The sequence below is a fragment of the Globicephala melas genome, chromosome 3, assembly GCF_963455315.2.
Source record: "Globicephala melas chromosome 3, mGloMel1.2, whole genome shotgun sequence".
Lineage (NCBI taxonomy): Eukaryota > Metazoa > Chordata > Mammalia > Artiodactyla > Delphinidae > Globicephala > Globicephala melas.
The window spans coordinates 160,658,395-160,680,278 of record NC_083316.1 but is presented as its reverse complement, the minus strand read 5'-3'; the positions used below and the strand labels follow the sequence as shown (position 1 = coordinate 160,680,278).

Below are 21,884 nucleotides of genomic sequence, written 5' to 3'. Positions count from 1 at the left end.
CTTAGCCCCTCGCAGCACTCCCTTCAGTGCCCTGTGTGAAACAGGTAAGCAGCATTCCTACAGCTGAACGAGCACAACCCGCGAGTCCTGTGAGCTGGAAGAAACTGCCCATGGGGGACACGCCAGTGTCCATCCCCTGGAGACATTGGCTACGGTCACATGCTCCTCAGGACCGTTGAATTGTATGATGTTGATCACCATCATAAAAACTTACCGTGTTGTTGCCTCTCTCTGAGGTGTGCTGTCCCCCTGCCAGCTCCCACCTGCCGCCAGGGGGAAAAAAACAGCCCTTGGCGGGGGCAGGTGATCCCCACTGCCCTCAGCAGTTGGCTCTGTCATCAGAGCTCCTTGGGTGTGTGGGCCCTTGAGGTTTTTATTGACAACTTAGCTATGCAAAGTAAGGAATTTAGTAGTAATGAAAAGCAGTTTTTCAAAGTAGTTTAATCAGCTGTTGTCTCAGGAAGCTGTAGTTCTTGATGACCTTTTCCCCATTAGTGAGATGATGCTGGGACTGTTGGGGAAACTGCTTCTTGAGAGCTGTGGGTGTGCGCTGTCTGGGCACTTCTCCTTTTGCTTCATCTGATTCTGTATGTCCATATGTGAACACAGCTGTCAGTCAGCTTCAAACTCAGCAGTTTCAGGAGAAAATGAAAGGTTTGAGACCTACTGCCATCAGGACAGGCTGAGGTGTCCGTTTTAGCCCACGCCGCTGCCCTGTCCCATCTTCCCAGGTGGCAAGGGCTACACTCAGGGCTTCTGACTCCACCCAGGCTGAATCCCAAGGCGGCTGTAGGGCTCAGAGCATAGGCCGTGCGTCAGATCTGGGCATTTCTTCATAAAATCATGCTTCCTCTCCACTGATTGGCTCAAACATCAGGGTGCCTGGTACATTTGGCTGCACGGGGATGGGGCAGCACCACTCAGCCTTGAAAAGCACTGGCCATCACAATTGCCGAGAGCTGCCTAAATGTCAAGTTCCGCGTGGCCAGGTGTCTTTTCATATCAGTAGGAAGTGCAGTCATGGAAGCACTGTGTTTCCAGCACATGGGCCGCAGGCCTTACAGTCTCCAGGATGGACCACGAGGAAAGTAAATGAGATCTCAGTGCTGCCTCAGCTTCCCCCAACCCCATGACCAGGAATGACCAAGTCTTGGGCCAAAGAAAACTATTCAGGGTCATGATCCTGCACCAGCTTCCCATGGGCCTCTGCCCGATGAGCGGTCCTGCAGGCTGAGCCTCCTGGGGTGCCCACACTGGGAGATAGCACGTTGGCTTCTTGATTTAACCCACGTTTCTCACATTTCCCTCTAGCTAGTGTCTGCGACAGACCTTCAGGGTAAACACTAAACCTGCGCAGAGTGTTTAAAAGCCCAGTAGGTATCGATGGAGCGTGGGCCACAGCCAGAGAGCTCCGCGAGTCCTGGCATCATTACCCCAAACTTCCAGTGGCCCGGGACAGACAGTTACTTCACTCCTGTTCTACAGATGAGCAGAGTGAAGCTCCGGAGAGAGGGTTGCACCCCCGTAACCCACAGCCAGGCTGCGTGCTGCCCCTCCACACCCTTTTGTGGCTCAGGGAGGGAACTCTGCACCCACAGGCCCCGGGCACTGTCTGTGCATCTGCTGCACTCACTGCACCCATGATGGCTCCTAGCCTCTGCAATCTGTCTCCAATGGTGAGTGCAGGGTCTAGGACGAGCCGTGTCCTAGGACTGCCCTGGTACCTGACACACAGTGTACACACCTTATATTTTTGTTGAGTGAAGAACTGTTTCTGGTGACTGATACCTATTAAGTGAAATCCTTTATCCTGTACAGCTTACGGGGTTCAGGAAGACTGAGTGTCTGGGGCCTGACTTAGAACCCAAGGCTTATCATTCGTATCATCCTGAAGAGAAAGCCATCCTCCACGTAAACCGTGTTGTCAAATGTTCCTGGAAGCACTACCCCACGAGTTCCAGGAATTGCCTTCCGATGCCTCCTCCGGCCTGTGGGAAGGACACGGGTGCATCTTCCAGGGTCGATACGCAGGCCCTCCACCTGTGCTCTCCTCTGTGTGGTGTCTGGGTGGTGCTGCCTGCCGCGGTCTCTGAAGACCAAGGATACCCTAGGAGTACACCCCCCTCCCGAATCCTTCCCTTGAAACAGCCATCCTTCTTGGTATCTGGAGGAGCTGTCCTGAGGAGAACAAATAAACCCTTTTTAGAGAGCTTTGAATTTAGCTGGGAGGACCCAATACTGGCGCAGTCCCTTTCCTGAAACCCTTGGGGCTGGGTGCGTTACAGAACTCAGAATTGTTTAGGCTTTACGTATGTGGTGTTGACAAGAGCTGAGGCAGAGCCTTGCGTTCAGTGACAGCCTCAGAACAGGAACGGTCGCACACACTGGTGTGGGTCAGGCTCTGCCTCCAAATTCACTTGAATGCCAACTTGCGTAAAGACCTTTGGATCTGGGATTGCAGATGGGCAGCGCGTTGAAGAGCCGCCAGGCGTCCTGGGAAGTTCACATCGAGGGACCTCCTCCGTCTTCTCCAAGCTGTGACTGTCCCCTGTGCTGGCCTCAAGTACGCATCTGTGCCTCACTTTGGTCAGTCCTGGGTTCACTTTGTTTCTGAGGAGCGAGAAGTCCCAGCCTCACCAGCCTTGCTCTCGGGCCAAGGAGCACGGGCAGCTGCCGTGGGGGAAGTGGATGTAATAACTCTCACACAAAGGACCGCCCTCCTATTTCCTCACCACCGTTCCTGGGCCTGGCTGGGAGCTCTCAGGCATAAGTAATCCAGCGGGGTTTTTTTACCTCTGTTTCCCTTCCTCCTCTGCCACTCAGGTCTGTTGCAGTTGCAACATCTTGATCAGTAGCTTCAGCTTTCTGGTTGGGTCTGTCCAACGACTACCCTTCGGGCCAATGTGTGACTTCTTCCAGAATTCAGATTCCTTTTGTGTTTGGCTGGCCCTGGGGCTGAGACCCCTGTGCGGTATTTCTCTGTGGCCGCGCAGGCGGCGGATCTCCTAGAGCTGGAGGGTTATTTTTCAGGTTGCTTGGAGTGTCCTTTCTCGGCTCCACAGGCTCCAGGTGACTCATGAATCAAGCCTCCGATTCTGATCAGCCTACAGAGCTCCTCTGCCGCTATTGACTGTGGCCCATCCCACAGGGGTGGTTTGCATTTGAATTCATTAAAATCGAGTATAATTAAATAAGACGTTCTTCAGCCACACTAGCCACATCTCAAGTAATCAGTAGCCACGTGTAGCTAGTGGCTCCCATATTAGTGCAGATCTAGAACATTCCATCATTGGGAAAGTTCTGTTGGACAGACAGGTGGATTAGTACAGACAAATAGAAAATCAAGGATTATGAAAAAAATCTAATGTCCATGATGATGACTAGAGAAACAAGATGTGGTCCATCTGTACAATGGCCTGTTGTTCAGCCATAAAAAGGAATGAAGTTTTCTGACACAAACTACAACATGGATGAACCTTAAAAACTTTATGCTAGGGCTTCCCTGGTGGCGCAGTCGTTAAGAATCCGCCTGCCAATGCAGAGGACACGGGTTCGAGCCCTGGTCCGGGAAGATCCCACATGCTGCGGAGCAACTAAACCCGCCAGCCACAACTACTGAGCCCGTGTGCCACAACTACTGCAGCCCGCGCGCCTAGAGCCCGTGCTCCTCAGCAAGAGAAGCCACGGCAGTGAGAAGCCTGTGCACTGCAACGAAGAGTAGCCACCCACTCACCGCAACTAGAGAAAGCCCATGCGCAGCAACAAAGACCCAACGCAGCCAAAAATAAATAAATAAATAAAATTTTTAAAAGGAAAAAAAAACTTTCTGCTAACAATAAGGCCCTACTGTATAGCACAGGGAACTATATTCAATATCTTGTAATAACATATAATGCAAAAGAATCTGAAAAAGATATAGATACAGATACAGATAAACTGAATCACTTTGCTGTATACCTGAAACATTGTAAATCAGCTATAGTTCAATTAAAAAAAAAAACAAACCTTTATTCTGAATAAAAGAAGCCAGACACAAAAGTCCACAATAGTGTGTGGTTCCATTTATGTGAAATGTCCGGAAGAGGGAGAAAGAGATTAGCAGTTGCCAGGGGCTGGGGTGGGGAGTGGGGAGTGACTGCTAACAGGGACAGGGTCTCTTTTTTTTTTTTTTTTAACATCTTTATTGGGGTATAATTGCTTTACAATGGTGTATTAGTTTCTGCTCTATAACAAAGTGAGTCAGTTATACATATACATATGTTCCCATATCTCTTCCCTCTTGCGTCTCCCTCCCTCCCACCCTCCCTATCCCACCCCTCCAGGCTGTCACAAAGCACCGAGCCAATATCAGGGTCTCTTTTTGAGGTAGTGAAAAAGTTAGGTGGTAGTTGCACAACCTGGTGAATGTACTGAAAACCACTGAGTTCTTCACTGGAAATGGGTGAGTTGTATGTCACATGAATTATTTCTCAATGAAGCTGTTATAAAAACCAATCAAGAACTGATGGATTTCAGTTGGGGGCCCATAGCTTAAGGCCTTAGTACACAGATTCTTGTGAAGCAGCACTTTCTTGCAGCATTTGTTACCCTATTCAGATTTCTTCTTAGGGCTTAGCCATCCACTGAAAGTATCCTGTGTGTTAATTTCATGCAGCATCTGTTACCCGCAAAAGCACAGGCGTGCCTGCAGAGTGTCCCAACCCTGTTATGGGCTTGGCATACAGTAGCTATCAGTAAACTTGGTGATGGTGTGAAAGTGACTGATCTCTCTTAACAGAAAATGCTCCTTTTTACTGTCACCTAGAACTGTCATCAGTCCCTGGGGCAATCCCTCTTAGGGAAGTTAGGGCCTTGGCGGGCCTAAAAGTCTGATTTCCAGCCCGGGAATGGGTAGGACATGGTTGTGCGTGTTGCTGGTCTGGTCACCTCCCTGTGCAGGACTCGGCAAAATAAAGGTCGTACCTTTGGGTGACGGTAGCCCAGCTTCGGAAGCTTCTAGATATTGTTCAGTTGAAATTAAAGCATTTCTTTGGATGAGAAATAAGATTGTTTAATGTAGACAGAAGCCATCCATAAGTGCTGTTTTTCTTAGCTGTTGCTCTTAAATGTTCCCAAAGCCTCACAGGAGAGCGTGGACTAATTTTCTACACGTTTTACTTGGCTGCATTTTCTATTACAGCATTTTGCTGTCTTTTCCTTTTGCCCTGTTGCCACAGGAAAAAAAAAACCTAGGCAAACTGCATGCCGTTTTTACAGAGCATCAGCTGTTCATACAGTAGTTTATGACAGAATCGCAGGCCTTAAATTAACAAATGCAAAAGTATATTGAAATGAGAATTAATTTGCATATTTGGTTGAGGTTTCAGCACTTAGGTTGTGATGTATTTTAATTAAGGATTAATTAGAATTGATAGGAATTTGCATAGTGTTATACTCCCGCCATCTGATGAATATCTAACGTGCATGACAGCTGTGATCTCAGAAACCGATGAGAGTTTGCTAAAGGGATATTCCTTGTAAAGTCCTGTGGGACCGAGAAAGTCCAGTGACTTAAAACATGGCTTCATCTAGAATGTTGCTTAAAAAACTGACCTGGGGGACGTTGTCTCAAAGGTAAATGCAGGCAGTTCTCCACACCAACAGGCTGTGCTCCAAGTTATCTCCCGGAAACAAGCATTTAACGGGCCCTTGACAGTGCGGGTGGCCAGCTGGTCAGAATGCCATTGCTCAGCACCAACCCCACCTGGGGGCCAATTTAGGGACAAGGGGGAGGGGGAGGGGGGAGTTGTCGGTGACATCGGTGATCCCCGGGTGACTCCAGTCACACAAGAATGCCCTTCAACCTGCAAGTGGGTGACGTCTCCCCTCTTTACCTTGCCCGTCTGTCCCTTCCCGGGCTCTGGTCCCATCTGCTCGACCAACACCTACAGGACAGAGCCTGCCCGTGTCTCACTCTAAGCAGTGCCTCTAAAGGGTCCCCAGTAAGTCCAAGTGTGGTATGGTTTAGGGAGATGCCCCTTGTCAGGTTAAGGAGGGTTCTTTCTGTTCCTGGTTTGCTAAGGGTTTTTCTCATTAATGGGTGTTGTTTGAATGAGTTTGTTTGTTTGTTTGTTTTTTTAATTTATTTTGGCTGTGCTGGGTCTTCGTTTCTGTGCGAGGGCTTTCTCTAGTTGTGGCAAGCGGGGGCCACTCTTCATCGCGGTGCGCGGGCCGCTCACTATCGCGGCCTCTCCTGTTGCGGAGCACAGGCTCCAGACGCGTAGGCTTAGTAGTTGTGGCTCACGGGCCTAGTTGCTCCGCGGCATGTGGGATCCTCCCAGACCAGGGCTCGAACCCATGTCCCCTGCATTAGCAGGCAGATTCTCAACCATTGCGCCACCAGGGAAGCCCCATTCAGTTTGTTTCTTTCTGCATCCTTTGAGCTATAGTTTTTCTCCTTGTGGTTACTGTGATGCTTTACGTTGATAGGTTTTCATTTACACTGATTTTCATTGGCGTTGATGATTTTTACTGACAGATTTTGGAAGCACCTATGTTCAGAGATGTATCTTCTTGGTTATGATTCATATGTTTGTGCATGTACATGCACACAGATGCTGTTGACTTCGGGTTGCTGGTCATTTGTTTTGCCCTTTCGGCTCTGGTCATGAATGTGCTGGGATGTGACTTCCCCACGAGGTCCCGCCCTGAGTTCTCCGTCTGGTGAGTGGGTGGCTTTTTCCGTGTCTCTTCTCCAAAACAGTTTGTTGCAGAAAGGGGCTCTCTCTTCCTTGAGGGCCTGGTAGCACTGGTCCATAAAATGTCCTGGTGGCCTTTGAGGAGAGGTTTCTTAGCACAAGTTCCTATTTCTGGGCCGTGATTCTGTGAGGCCAGGCACGTTCCAGGAACCAGAGCCAAGGCAGTGAACAAGACAGCGACGGTCCTTAGGGAAGAGGGTTGTTCCACACAGCCGTAGAGAGACAGATGTGGCCCTCAGGGCCCTGGGTAGAGGTGGGGTGGGCGGGCGGGCAGGTGGGTCTCTGGGGGTATGTTCCCATGCTGTTGCCTCGGCTAAGGTGTTCACTCCTGGGCTGGGGAACCTGGGCTGCTTCTCTGTGAGGGAAGCGCCCACAGTCTGGGTTCCTGCCACATTTGTGATGCCACCAAGCTGGCGTCCTCGGGGTTTCAGGGGCCTTGCTTCCTCACTAAATAGATCTTCCCATGAGAATGGATTGCTCTTCCTTTACAACCCGGTCCTGGCCCCCTCCTCCTCACTTAGCATCTCTATGTCCACTCGATGGGAGCGCCTGCAGTGAGCCTTTTTCCTGTGCACAGGGCTTTCCCTCAGCATCTCATCTCTGGAACTCAGGACACCCTAACAGGCTCTTTCCAGGTGGCAGCTCTGTCTCCGTCCCACGACTGATGACTGTAGTGATGCACAGGGAGGCAGGCATCCTACACATGTGTCAGGAGGGTCACTTCTGGACTGTCCCACACCCAGAGCTCGCACCTGGGGCCTGGGCATCTCCAGGACATACCCACAGCCTCCGGCAGTGACCCAGCCACAGTCTGCTCAGGCCACAGGGTTTTGGCTCACCACCGCCCAGTACCAGTGCGAAATACAAGCAAGATGAACTAGGACATGGAAAGGAAGAATGAAGGAAGCATACAAAAGAATATGCCCAGGACTTCCCTGGTGGTCCAGTGGTTAAAACTCTGTGCTCCCAACGCAGGGGGCCTAGGTTCGATCCCTGGTCAGGGAACTAGATCTCACATGCCACAGCTAAGAGCCCGCATGCCACAACTAAGAGCCCGCATGCCGCAACTAAGACACGGAGCAGCCAAATAAAAAGCCCAAAAGTCCCACTAGATTCAACAGACATGAAATTACTCTGTCACATTGCTATAAAGGTTTCTATGTGCAACCTCTCTGTCTGTGTTGGCCTTTCCATAGACGGAGGGCAAACCAGACACTACCTTTCAAGGAGTCCTGATCTAGATTAGGACTGAACAAAACAAGCAAAAATCTCATCCTTCATACTGCACCCACAGAAGGAAAACTGTCAAGAGAAGGGGCAAGATCCAGAGGGGATTCCAAGGAAGGGGGGGAACCTGAAGGCAGTGATTCAGAGGTGTGCTGACCTACCCGGACCTGCATGCATGTAGGTTCTTCCTCAGACCCATGTTAGGCTCTGTGACATGCATACTGTGGAGCAGGGTTGCAGACCACAGTGTTGGTAAATAAAGTTTTATTGGAACACAGCTGCTCATTGGTTTACTATTTTCTGGGGCTGGTTCAGTTCCCAGTAAGGGCTCTTTTCCTGGCTTCCAGACAGATGACTTCTCGCTGTGTCCTCACAAAGGGAATGGAATAAGGAAGAGGTCTCTCTTCCTCTGCTTAGAAGGCCACAGTCTTATGGATTAGGGCCCCACCCCTATGACCTCACTGAACTTTTTTTTTTTTTTTGGCTGTGTTGGGTCTTTGTTGCTGTGCGCAGGCTCTCGTTGCAGCAAACAGGGGCTACTCTTCCTTGCGGTGCGTGAGCTTCTCATTGCGGTGGCTTCTCTCATTGCAGAACATGGGGTCTAGGCACGCAGGCTTCAGAAGTTGCAGCTCGTGGGCTCTAGAGAGCAGGCTCAGCAGTTGTGGTGCACGGGCTTATTTACTCCATGGCATGTGGGATCTTACCAGGCCTGGGATCGAGCCCATGTCCCCTGCATTGGCAGGCAGATTCTTAACCACTGCGCCACCAGGGAAGCCCCTCGTTGGATTTTAATTGCATCCTCACAGGCCCTATTCCACATAGACATTGGGGGTTCCACATGTGAATTTGGGGGGGACACAATTCAGTCCATAGCAGTTCCATATTGTTTCTTAGAAAAAACATAATGTGTTGCTATTCATAATTTTATTTTACTTCCTTGTTTGGTTTACTGGAGTTTTTTACCCACAGTAAATTGGGAACATAAGGAAATTTGGTGGTTGGGTGGAAGTGCCTCTGTTTTAGATCCCACCACCTCATCTGAGTGTCTGCAACTGACAGTGTCCCTGAGCTGAGCTCCTGGTCTCCAAAGCCTCCCCGCCTGCCAATCGAGGGCTGTGGGGGAGCTGAGGAGCACCCCTGGGACCGGAAATGAGCTTGTTGTAATTAACGGTAACGAGTGTCTAATGACCATGATCAGGCAGGGACAGTGTGCTGGGAGACAGATGCGCGGTGCTGAGGGAGAGGCAGGGCCGCATGCAAGGGGCCGCTCGCTGACAGAAGGCAAAGGCGCTCGGCATAGCCGTGTCCACAGCTGGGACCGGTCCTGGTGACTAAGGCACAGGGTAACTTTTTTTAAGTTTTGCTTCTCCTCATACACATACATTCGCAAAAATATACAGCTTTAAAGAAGCAAAGCTTGTAGCTCATGAATGATGGTCATAACATACGCACTGTTAACACCACAGGGCCTGGGGTATGACAGGCATATTGTCTCCTTATTCATGGGCATTTGGGCGGTTTTGGTTTTTCACAGTTACGGGGTGGTCATGAGTGTCCTGTAAATACAACATCTGCGGGGGTCAGTGTTCCTGTAGGGTAAATTCGCAGAACAGAGTTCTGATCAAGATCAAAGGATATGTGCTTTTTCTGTGTTAATCGGCATTTCAAACCTCCCCTCCAAAAAAGGCCACACCAACACATACCCCGTAAAGAGATATGAGAAAATGGTGTTCTCTTTGTAATTTGAGAGCTTTCATTTGAGGACAGTAAGTCCCGTGGTTTTTTGGTGTATTTTTTAAAATCTCCAGCACCTGGTTGGGTACCTGGCTTGTGATAGACTCTCAGATGCTTACTGTTGGATAAATAAAAGAACGAAAGGGGTTCCCTAGTGGTCTAGTGGTTAGGATTCGGCGCTTTCACTGCTGTGACCCAGGTTCAATCCCTGGTCGGGGAGCTGAGATCCCACAAGGCATGTGTCACGGCCAAGAAAAAAGAATGAAAGACTGCCACGCACCCCTGAGCAGCCCAGAGTCACACACTCATGAACACACACAGGTGTGCACATGCCCCCACCACCGCATGTCCAGCCTGGACCACTGCTGCCCCTAATTGTAATGACGGAAGCTGTGATGGAAGCTGTGGAGGTGGCCTCTCCAGCCCGGGAGTCAGGGTGTGCTGGGGGCCCTCTGGGGCGGGACGGGGTGCTGTGTGTCCCTCTCGAGTCACTCTTGAGCCCCAGCCGCAACCACGGGTGCTCAGGGACGAGCTGCTGAGTAAGACTGAGACGGTCGCAGAGCATCTGCTGTGCTGCAAAGGGCCATGAAGGGCCCAGCAGAGGGAAAGTTCATGAAGGTGGGTTTGGAAGGCCGTCACGAAAGACCCTGAGTACGAGGTGTCAGAGTCTAGGCTTTAGTTTAGGTGGATGCAGGCCCTGGTTGAAGTCTTTGAACAAAAGACTGGCATGATGAGCACAGTGTTTGAAGGTAGTTGGCTTGCCGGTGTGCACAGTGGATCGGAGGGGAGGGGTTTCCTCACAGGTCATGGAGGGCAGGAGAGGGGTCAGCGCAGCAGGGTTCCAGCAGTGGCATTAAGGGAGGGGATGGATGGTGGGTTGATCATGGAGTTTGAATCAATAGGATTTGCAAACAGAGGGCCTGAGGGAGGAGGACGTCCATTATCTGCTCTGGGTTAGGAGTGGTTAGGAGGGTGCGGGCCTTCACAGGGATCAGGCCGCACAGGTCAGCTCTGTCCAGGGGTGCCCAGCGTTTACATCTGGTGCTTCTTGAAGACCAAGTAAGGTTGTTAGAGAATTGGGTCTCTGAACTGGAAGGCCAGCAACTGATAAAAGGGGCACTTTTCCTTTAGTTCTTTCAGAAAAAGCCACATTATAACCCAGTGGGACTGAGTTAAGTGGCAGGGGTTCCTTTGGGTGAGTTGAGGGTCCCCAAACGTAAGGAGGTAAAGCTCCCTGCATGTGAAGAAAATTCCTGCAAGGATATCTCTTGAGCGCCTTCAATTTTCACTGGGGAGTTTTTGACAGAAAAGGTTAACCTGTTACATAGGGAACAAGAAAGGGGCACATGATTAATGAGTAAATATCCATATGATAGGATTAAACTCAATTTTTTTTTTGGCCGCACCACGTAGCTTGCAGGATCTTAGCTCCCCGACCAGGGATTGAACCCGGGCCACAGCAGTGAAAGCGCTGAGCCCTAACCACTGGACCACCAGGGAATTCCCTAAACTCAATTTTTATTTGAGCACTTGAGTCAGTCAGTAGCTGATAGTATTGAGAGCCTGTTTCCAAGAAAACACTCTAAACTTTGTTTTTCCAGAAAGTCAGAGCTAGATGGATATCCTATATCATTACCTCCTTCTCCGTTCCCTGCCTTCCATCAGGAACCACCCCCCAATCTTTTTTCCTCTGTAGCCACAGATGTTTCTTCTGTCACTGAAAAAGCAAAGAAGACACAGGTCCTGCAAGACCACCCTCCTCAGACCCGAGCTTTCTCTGTAACCCCTGCAGCAGGCTCTTCCCTGTACTGCCTGTCTCCCATGCTCCTCCGGAACTTGCTAGTCAGGCTGTACCCCACCTTACCCTGCTTTTTCAGAGGTTAACAGCGTTCCCCTAATGACCAAGCCCATGTTTTCACCCCTCTGTGACTACTTCTGGTTTTTCCTCCACCTACCCGATAACTCTTTCCGTCTCCTCCTTTGCCTGTTCTTGAAATGCTGGTTTTCTAGTATTCAGGGCCATGGCCTTCTCATAGGTGTAGCTGCAGGTACACGTGGATATGTATGGATTTCCCACACACCACACGCCGATGACTCATGAATACCTGTTTCCCACCCAAACTGGTCAGCTCAGCCCCAGCTCCCAGGAAGCAGCTGCCTCGCAGCCACCTGGACGTTCAGGCTTAGCTGGGTCAGGGACCAGGCTGATGCCATTTTTTCTCGTGCCTGCCTGCTGCTTTGTGTGCTGTACTTGGGAAAAAATGGCACCTTCCAGGGCAAATGTGGGAGTGGTCACAGCCTCTTCCTTTCTCTCACGCCCGCATCTGGTGGTCACAGACTCTGGGGCCTCGCCCTCTGGCCGCCCTGTAGCTGACCTGCATCCCCTCGGACAGCAACAGCTCCCCCCCACTGCCTCCCCTGCCCGTCCACTGCCCGTCCAGTCCTGCCCTTGAGCACGTCACCCTCTCACTCCAGCTGCGGTGGCTTCTCCATGTTGTAAAGCCAATCATCTTGTTTCTCCGCTTAAAGTCTCTCCGTGGGGGACTTCCCTGGTGTCACAGTGGTTAAGAATACGCCTGCCAATGCAGTGGACAGGGGTTCGAGCCCTGGTCCGGGAAGATCCCACAGGCTGCGGAGCAACTAAGCCCGTGCGCCACAACTACTGAGCCTGCGCTCTAGAGCCTGCGAGCCACAACTACTGAAACCCGCACGCCTAGAGCCCATGCTCCGCAACAAGAGAAGCCACCGCAATGAGAAGACCGCACACTGCAACGAAGAGTAGCCCCCACTGGCCGCAACTAGAGAAAGCCCGCGCACAGCAACGAAGACCCAATGCAGCCATAAATAAATAAATAAATAAATGTATTTTTTAAAAAAGGTCTCTCGGTGGGTTAGTTCATCTTCTCTGGCACCTCTGGATCAGTCTTTTCCTCTTTACTTTATAGCAACAACCCTCCCCCCAACACACGCACAGGAAACACAAACAGACATAATAGATGTGTTACCAAACCAAAGTTCAGTCTTCTGAAAAGCAAAGTCACTCTCCTGACACCGGGTGGTGGTGAAGGAAAGTACAGTGTTTATTGCAGGGTGCCAAGCAAGGGAGTGGGAGACAAGCCTCAGATCTACTCCACCTTGGTCTTTGAGTGAAGGTTTTTTGGTTTGTTTTTTTTTTAAGGGGAAGAACAGAGAGGCTGGAATTAATCATCATCTTGTGACATTTCATAATCGTAGTTTCGGGAATCAGGATGTCTCTGGTTTATGATTCGCTGACCAGGTGGGTCCATGGCTTAGGGGTCTGTTAGCTCATCTTGCCCTGGAGACATAACCTGAGTTTGTACATTAATGATGATATCTATAATAACAATTTTAGCACGTTAACGATGTTATCAACAACAGCAATTTTAGTCATCTGACTGATTAGTGTTCAGTTAGCACAGGACTGAGGTCAAAGGGGACAAGAAAGGGAATAAAGTTTTAGATAGAGGAACTAGTCAAACTCAGTAAGGGAACTCGGTTTTGGGGGGCTTAGTTTCAGACGCACAGCAGCACGGCCTTGCCTGAAGCCAGGCGGCCACTAGCCTTCGTATCCCTGCCTGTGCTAGTGTGTGTGTCTGGAACGTGCTTCCTCTCCCATCTGAAGACAAGGTTCAGGGCTTCAGGCTTTCCAGCACCCAGTGCCACCCCACCCCTGCCCTGCGGGCCCCCACACACACCCAACTGTGGGCTGTGAGCTGTGGTCGGTGTGCCCCCTGCATTCCCGCCACCCGGACTGGGCTCCTAAGCACGGCACCTGGACCAGCGTCACGGGGGTTACTCAGTGTCTGTTATCAGATGAAGTCTTTCTTTCCCCTCAAGGGTTCCGTGAAAAGTGTTCAGACACGAAGCCAGTGCTAACACTCTGTCGTGGTTGTTTTCATTCCGACAACAGACACTGATTCAGTGTCTCCTCTCTTACCCAGGGTTGAACATTCGTGGCATTCTGGCAGAGGGTCCCCCCGACGCTCAGCTCCAAAAGCTGGATAACATGCTGCTGGCCGAGGGCATGTGCAGGCCGGAGAAGCACCGAAGAGGAGCCCAGGCGGCGGCCGGCACAGCAACCCCAGGTGGCTGTCCAAATGACAGTGGCCCTGAGCACTCTGACTCCAGGGCCAAGCTGTCCCAGACCCGACAGATTTACCCCTCTGAGCTAGAGAAACATGAACAGGTGATCTTTCTGCATGGGAGAGTTTCTGTCATGTGAACGCACATTTGTCAAAGTGAAACGTGGAGCGCTAACTGCCTGCCTTTGGTGGCCCAGAGCAGGGCGTCCACACACTTGGTCTCACGGCAAAGGTGGCCGATTTTACCCGAAGCCTTTTGCCTTCACTTCTCAGTAGCCAGCCTGTGTGGGAGCCTCGGGGGGCAGGTGGCCGGTCCCACGTGGAGCCCCCGGGACAGCCTGCCGGGTAGTCACCGGCTGGCATTTGTCTCCCCACCCCAGGCCTGCCGTGAGTTCACCACACATGTCACCAGCCTTCTCCGGGAGCAGAGCAGGATAAGGCCTGTCTCGCCCAAGGAGATCGAGCACGTGGTGGGCACCCACAGCAAGTTCAACAGCGTCCCGATGCAGCTGAAGGAGAGCACCTGCGAGGCCGTGATGACCCTGCGCTCGAGGGTCCTCGACGCCAGGTCAGGCCCTACCTACCCCCGGCCTGTGACCGCAGGGTCAGCTCTCAGGAAGAGGAACCTAAGGCAGTGCTGGCTTGGGTCTAAGTTCTGGGGGCCTCCAGGCCTGTGCAGGGGCTGTGGCCACAGCTGCAGGCGTAGCCCTCACACAGCCTCTTGGAAGGCGACTGAAGTGCTGGCTGCTGCTGTTACAACCTCTAGGGAATCAGAGACGAGGACGAGGCCCCACGTACGATCCCCGGCTGAGGCCGTCTGTCTTCACAGGCGTAAGCGGCAGAACTTCGGCAAGCAAGCCACGGAAGTGCTGAATGAATATTTTTATTCCCATGTGAGCAACCCTTACCCCAGTGAAGAAACCAAAGAAGAGCTGGCCAGGAAGGGTGGCATCACCGTCTCCCAGGTGACAGTCCTTCCCTGCCACACCTCCCTGAACCCAGAAGGGAGGGAAAGTTCAGCCCAGTGAGGAGGCCACCCAGGGAAGCTGGTGAAATGTGTGGGGCGGGAGCCGGGTAGGCAGGCTTCCAGTCGGCCTGACTGGGCTCAGGTCCCGGGGTCTGGGCTATGAAAGTGGGCCTCAGGCGGGAAGCCACACCCACCAGGTGTGGGGACTCGCTGAGGCGGCCGGTGTGGAGTGTGCGGTCCCGGAGGCGACACCACAGAGTGTATCATGAGGTACTCCGTGGATTGTAGTCGTTGGGATTTAATATTCTCCTAACAGAGGGATGTGCTGTGTTGCGTAAGAGGGGTGGGGTATGAGCTTGGGAGAAGAAGAAGAACTTGGAGGAAAATTAGGACTTGAAGTGATAGACCAGCTCTTGTGCTTAAGTACCGATTCAGTTATCCTGGGATAAGTTCAGGCGCGCGCCTTGCCTTCTTGTTTCTCAAACAGTCCAGTGTGTGTGTCTGGGGGTACAAGACAGATGACATCTGGCTCCAGAGGGGGAATGGTGGTGCAGGTCAGAGAAGGGACCTGGACAGCCTTGGGCAACCTTGGTAGTCGGGACCACCACTGTCCTCACTGGAATTGGGGTAAGGTGGCGGGGCTAAGATGAGAACCCAAGAAATATTTCCGAAGGCTTTAAAGCGAGAACGGTAAGTACAGGCAGCCCACAAGCAAGAGGCAGGACCAGGCCACGCCCGTGGGGCAGCGTGGCGGTCAGGGCACGGCACCCCGCCCCCGGCTGCAGGGAGGGCTGCTCCCACTGTGCAGTTGGAGGGGCTGAGCTTCCAGCCCAGTCAGCCTGTGCCCTCCGTCACCACCCTCTGCTCTGGTCCCTGCCCAGTCCAGCAGCGACTTGGGGACAAGGGCACTCAGGAACCCCGCAGGGTCACACAGGCAGCAAAGCCTCACAGGTGTCCCGGTCACAGGAGACCTCACTCGGCCTGGAACCGCTGCGGTGTCCTCAGCACCTTGGCTGGAGCTGAAGTGAGGGCTGCACCTCTGGGGCTTCGAGGCCCGGAAGAAGTGGGAGCCATGGCAGCTTGTTTGTCACCGTGAGCAGTTGTCTGAAAACGGCCAGATTCACTTCAAGCCCTGGCACCCCCAGAGAGCACATGGGTCTTGGGTCTCAACTTTATCTCAGGAGAGGGTTCGTTGCAAACAAAAGTTTGGAAAGCACCGGCCACATTCCAGTGACTCCTGCTCTGTGGGCGGGCCCTGAGACCCCGCCCACCAGCAGCAGAATTCTGTGCTGGGAGCCCCTCCCCACTCGGGCAGGTCCTCCAGCTGGGAATGTCTGACAGCTGAGGGAGGGCTCGGAATTTGGGATACAGATGTCGTGTAGGCTGTGCGGTTCGCCCAAGGAGGAAGTAGCGGGGGAGGGAGAGCACCATTAGGGCAAAGGGTGTTGCAGATGAGGCAACAGACGTTTTCAGGACAGCTGCAACTCCAGGGTGAGGAGGCCCGAGGGGGAAAGGGCGGGAGAGCTGAGCCCATGGACAGGGAGATGGGCAGAAACCCAGGCGGCTGCAGCTGTGTGAGCCAAAGGGACCAGAGTGACTGGGCAGGGAGTGGCCAATGGCTCCGAGCTACAGCTGGTGGAGAGGGCATCCCACTCCTGTACGAGGTGTCGGGACACACCCCGTGGAGAGGGTGGACCCTGGCCCGGACCAGCTCCCCAGCAGCCACCCTCCCTCACCCACACGGGAAGTTTGCTCTTTGTCCCTCTAAAATGCCAGTTGAATTCAACATGGAAAACTGCTCACTGCTATTCTTCTGCAAACTTAGTCCAGGTTTTGGGCTTCCCTGGTGGCGCAGTGGGTGAGAGTCTGCCTGCCGATGCAGGGGACACGGGTTCGTGCCCCGGTCCGGGAGGATCCCGCATGGCGCGGAGCGGCTGGGCCCGTGAGCCATGGCCGCTGAGCCTGCGCGTCCGGAGCCTGTGCTCCGCAACGGGAGAGGCCACCACAGTGAGAGGCCCGCGTACCGCAAAAAAAAAAAAAAAAAAAAGAAAAGAAACAGATTTTTAGAGGAGAAAAGTCCTCCATCCACAGCGCTGCCACGTAACTCAACTGTTTATTTCTGTTCATTAAAATACATAACCTTTCACTGTAGGGCCTGGTGCCTTACTTTGGGATATGTCTGCACGCTCTTAGGAAGGCACTGCCCAGGGTCTCACCCAGACAATTCTGCCCCCAGGGGACATTTTCATTATCACAACTCTCGGGGGGAGGGGAGGACACTACTGGCATCTGGTGGGTGGAGGCCAGGGGTGCTGCTCAGCACCCTCAGTGCCCAGGACGCCCCCCAGAGAGTGACCCACAGGGAGAGGCCCTGCCCTGGAGGTCTCGGTGCAGGTTTGGAGTCAGAGCTGGGCTCAGACCTCTAGGCCCTGGGCTGGCCCCTTGCTTACAGGATGCATGTGACTGCAGCTCCCTCCTAACTGGCTTTGGGGACTAAAAACAGGCCCTCAGCTCAGTGCTCAGCTCCTTCCCCTGCACTGTCAAGTGGTCCTTATCCTTTGATAAGTTTTGGATTCGACTGTGTTCTTTGCTTAAATTGCATTCCCAGAAATGTGGTTACTGATGCGTCTCCCGCATCAGTATTCAGTCTGTTGCCTGCCGCCGCAGTGAGCAGACACTCGTCTCTCTGAGTGTGTCACACACATGCCTGTTTTCCTTCCAGCTCCCCCCTCTCCTATAAGCCACGCCAGGTCCAGGGTGTCACCAACACACTGCAGACGTTTCCCTGGGCCCACAGTTCATTAGCGCCACCTTCTCAGTCCCGGCCTCTCACCCAGCCCCAGGGCCACACGTTGTCACTCAGTGATGTTCCCCCCGGCTGTCTGTCCACATCGCGTCTCATCGCTAGGTCAGTTTTTTCCAGTGACTTCCATCTCTGCCTGTCCACAGGTCTCAAACTGGTTCAGCAACAAAAGAATCCGGTATAAAAAGAACATGGGGAAGTTTCAAGAAGAGGCTACCACTTACACAGGTAAGATGGCAGAGGACACCACCAATGTCAGGGGCCCGGGCAGCCAGGCCAGCTGCCCTTTGAGGCCCAGCTCCAGTCAGTAAGGCTGCCCAGCCCAGGGTCAGTCGCTCCCATGTGGCCAGGCCCACTGAGCTGCATCTGGGGAAGGAGACTGGTCCCTGCGTACGCCTCTTTTCTCTATTTACACTGTGAGGTTTCTGTTCCCATTAGTGATTATCCCAGTGACGTCAACACATCCCGGCAGGCTGGGCAGATGCTGTGGGGACAGAAAGTTCCTACCAAAAGTCTGGTTTCCCCACCCACGCAGGGCTGCTGGAGGGGCAGGGAGCCGTAGGAGTCACCTCCGCAGCCTCTTCCTGGCCGGGGGTCTGGTAGGTCCCACTGGTCCTGACCCCTCCTGCCCTTCCAGGTTCCTTTGGTCCCTTTCCGATGACCAGCACCAGTGACACACTTATCACCCTGCAGACGCTGGCCTCCCTCCGGCCCACCCCTGGGGAAGGCAGCCTTCTGGGCCAGGTGAGTCTCCAACACAATCCCAAGGACACCTGTGGGCTCCCGGACTCTGTGATAGGGCTGACGTGGAGCCCAGGTGGGTGGCGGGTCCTCGGAACCGGCTATCTCGACCATGTCTCAGTCCATCATGGGGACGAATGCAGGCTGGCAGAGCCGCCTCAGGGAGCCCAGCTCTGTGGCGCCGGCACAGACCTTCACGCCTCACAGGACTCGATGACTGCTGAGGGCTTTGCCTATTGGGAAGGAGCCCTCCCTCCCCGATGGTGTCTGTACCCATCAGGAGAAGGCAAGCGTGGGCAGACGAGGCCCTGATGGTCTGAAGGTACAGCCCCACTGGGCTCAGACCCTTCAACACGTTCATGCCATGGCCTCACCATCCTGGCTGCCCCCTTGGCCGGTGCGAGCTGGGCCAGAGTGAAGATCTGGGAAGAAAATGAGCCATGGATCTCAGCTGTCTCGGGATGTGCCCTCAGGAACTTTCTCAGGGTTTGGGGCAAGGTGCCAGGCCAGCCAGGATCAGAGGGCATCATCCCTCTCGCAGTCCCTGGGGCCTCTCGGCCTCCCACTGACAGCCACAGGGGCCTGACCCCCCGCGCAGGGTTGTCCTGAAGAGGCTGCGCAGGTGCAGGTGTGACAAGGCCATGCAGGAGTGGGCAGGGCCTTACACAGCCCACCTGTTTCCTTCGGGGTTGACCCCCCACCCGTTTACCCCCAGCCCCTCTTAAAGGTTCAGGGAATGGATGCCTCCCGGTGCCGGGCAGCGCACATCCCATCACTGTGGCAACCCCACAGCCCATAATGAGCACCTGAACAGAGTAAATGCTCTGACACCAGCAAGTGGCCAGACCTGTCCGGCTCTGCCCTTGCCCAGGGCTCAGCACCTCGAGCACAGGAGGGGTGAGCGTGTGAGAGTGAATCGGGGTGAGGGTTCCGTGGACTGTGACATGGGGTCCTGTCAACCCCACATAGTAAGCAGGAAGGTTAGGGTTGTGGTGTGGACACCCACCTGTGCCGTGGGCCCCTGCCCTGGACAGGCACAGATGCTCTTCCAGAGAGCAGGTCTCAGGGGCTGAGGTCACCCCAGCTGCGAGCCATCTCCTTGGCCCTGAGCTGCCCTTTGGCTCCCAGTCCCACACTGGGCCCCAGCCTGTCACCTCCCAGGCCTGCGAGTGGACCCCTCCCCTCCCCACTCATGTTCTCCTTCTGGGATCATAGGCCTATGGGTGTCCATCCAAGGGCAGAGTGTGTCCCCCTGAGGCCAGTATCCTTGTCCCAGTTGCTTTCAGACTGAGGGTGGGCGGAGCAACGCTGGCCTCTCAGTGTCCCTGTGTCACATGATGAGGCAGCCCTTGAAGGCATTCTCTTGATTTGTTTGCCCAGCACTGTCCTCTGTGGCAGATCCTTGGGGCACATGGGAGGTAATAGCTGAGGCGGGGGAGGGGGGAACGGGATGGGTGGGTGAGGAGCAGGGTCTTGGGCCTTGTGGGGTCGGAAGGGGTAGAGGGTGCAGGCAGGAGGGTTCAGCCTGTTAAGGAAAGTTCAAGAATGAGGAAGGTGAATAGGACTTCCCTGGTGACACAGTGGTTAAGAATCCATCTGCTGAGGCAGGGGACACAGGTTCGAGCCCGGGTCTGGGAAGATCCCACATGCCACGGAGCAGCTAAGCCCGTGCACCACAACTACTGAGCCTGCGCTCTAGAGCCCGCGTGCCACAACTACTGAGCCCGTGCGCCACAACTACTGAGCCTGCGAGACATAGCTACTGAAGCCTGTGCACCTAGAGCCCATGCTCCACAGCAAGAGAAGCCACCGCAGTGAGAAGCCCGCGTGGCTTCTCAGGGGGCTCCTGTGGACAAACATCCCAGGGTCACATGTGCCCGATATATCCCCGCCCTGTGGACAGAGCCCACACGCCCGCAGCCATGGGCGCTGCCCTCCTGACTCCCAGCCAGGCCCGCGTCCTGCTGGGTTCCTGAGCCTCTTCCTGCTTACCACGTCTCACCACGATGTTTGGGGGACCACCGTCAGCTCGGGGCCTGCCTGGGTCTCCCTCACCCTCAGAGTGTGTGCCACGGTGCCCTGCCAGTCCTTTGCCAGAGCCCGGCCAGTGGAGGCCAGTTCCTCCCAAGGAGGCACACTCATGTGCAAGGCCAGCTGTGACCCAGGACTGACCCCTCTGTCCCTGCCCCATCTCCTGGCTCCTCTCACGGTTCTCGGCATGTTCTAGGCCGCCTCAGGGATGTGGGGGCCGGATGGGTCATCTGTCCCACAGCCCCCCTCTGACTCTCTGTCTCTGTCTTTTCAGGCCAGGGGCGGCTGGCAGGTGAGGCGAATGTCGACCGCTTCACCTATTGGAGACCCCGGCAGGGTCACTTCAAACGCATCTAATTAAGTGTTGGGATGAGCAGAAAAGAGGACGGTGCGACCTGCCTTGGTTCCCTGGAATTCATGTTTCCTCAGAAAACCCAGAACTGACAGCAGACAGCGCTCCCTGAGCTGACGGCAGGCGACACCGGTACCACCTTTTGCTTGTCGGCTGGGGTTTGAAATGGGCTGAGACACTGCTCGTTCTGCCAACTCCGTTTGGTGTTTTTGACAGTAATTTTATGGTTAAGGCTGAATTGTTTCTTCCAGGACTTGGCACAAATTCTCCCATTACAGTTTTGGACCGATTTTAATTTCGATGTCGTTCACTCCCAGATTTGTTCCTGCCGATGGCTGACCGCACAGGTGCAGGGCTGCAGCTGCGCAGTTGGGCGGGTTGTTACTCTGTTTGCTCGTTTGTCCATCCGTGTGCCAACTCGCCCAGACACTGCCTTCCACACTCTCTTCTGCTGTGTCGTTTCATGCGGTTTTGATTTAAGTCTGTTGTGAGCTCAGAATTTTACTGGGAATTGGTTTGGCACCTTTTTCTGTTAATACAAGTTCTACCATTTTCAGCTGAAATGTCGTTAAAGACGATAAACTTCCCAAGCACTTTCCTGCATCCGTGCTCTTGAAATCCTGCTGGCCCAAGGCTTGGCGCTGCAAGTCCCCCGGCTCCTGGATGCCCCTTTCTGTCTCCTCACCCAGTTCCTCCTCTGCTTCAGCCTTCGGGTGGGACCTTCCCTCTGTCTCCTCCTCTCTTCCCCTCACCGGGAATGAAGATGCTAGAGCTGGGCTGTTGGGAGAATTAAATGAACCTGGGCTCAGGACAGCTCGGGGCCCTGAGCAGGTGCACTGTATCTGCCCGTCAGTCAGTGTCACCGCGGCCCTAACCCCGCACTGTCAGCTGCCACCATGACCAGCATCTGAGCTTCTGTCCAGAGTGTTTCATCTCTGGACACAGAGTGTTCTGACTCCCGTGCACCTCCACACCAGCTCCGCCCAGATCCTGGCCAGCTGGATGCGTCACCGTTCTCCCGGTTCTTGGGCCCCATGCCCGAGAGATCCCTCTGTCCTGTCTCCAACCCCCGCGGGTGTCACCACCGTGGCGCCGACACTCTAGTGAGGGTTGCAGACAGGAAACGAGGTGCGGGAGTGAGGGTCGGCTGTGTCACAGCCATGCAGCACAGCGGGGTCCCGGCCTGCAC

At 53.8% G+C, this 21,884-nt stretch overlaps 1 protein-coding gene across 5 annotated transcripts in view; it reads left to right on the top strand.

Moving 5' to 3' along the window:
• Positions 1 to 21,298, top strand: part of PBX4 (PBX homeobox 4) — a 38,249-nt gene extending 16,951 nt beyond the window's left edge. For 2 of the 5 annotated variants that reach the window (XM_030879998.2, XM_060296957.1), the window contains 6 exons: positions 13,661 to 13,905; positions 14,182 to 14,369; positions 14,631 to 14,766; positions 17,718 to 17,799; positions 18,209 to 18,315; positions 20,618 to 21,298. In XM_030879998.2, the coding sequence (XP_030735858.1) occupies positions 13,661 to 13,905; positions 14,182 to 14,369; positions 14,631 to 14,766; positions 17,718 to 17,799; positions 18,209 to 18,315; positions 20,618 to 20,704 (845 nt within the window). In that variant the 3' untranslated portion in view covers positions 20,705 to 21,298. The remainder of the gene's footprint in view (positions 1 to 13,660; positions 13,906 to 14,181; positions 14,370 to 14,630; positions 14,767 to 17,717; positions 17,800 to 18,208; positions 18,316 to 20,617) is intronic. The other 3 variants (XM_060296955.1, XM_060296958.1, XM_060296956.1) reach the window with 3 other exon arrangements.
• Positions 21,299 to 21,884: the final 586 nt, after the last annotated feature.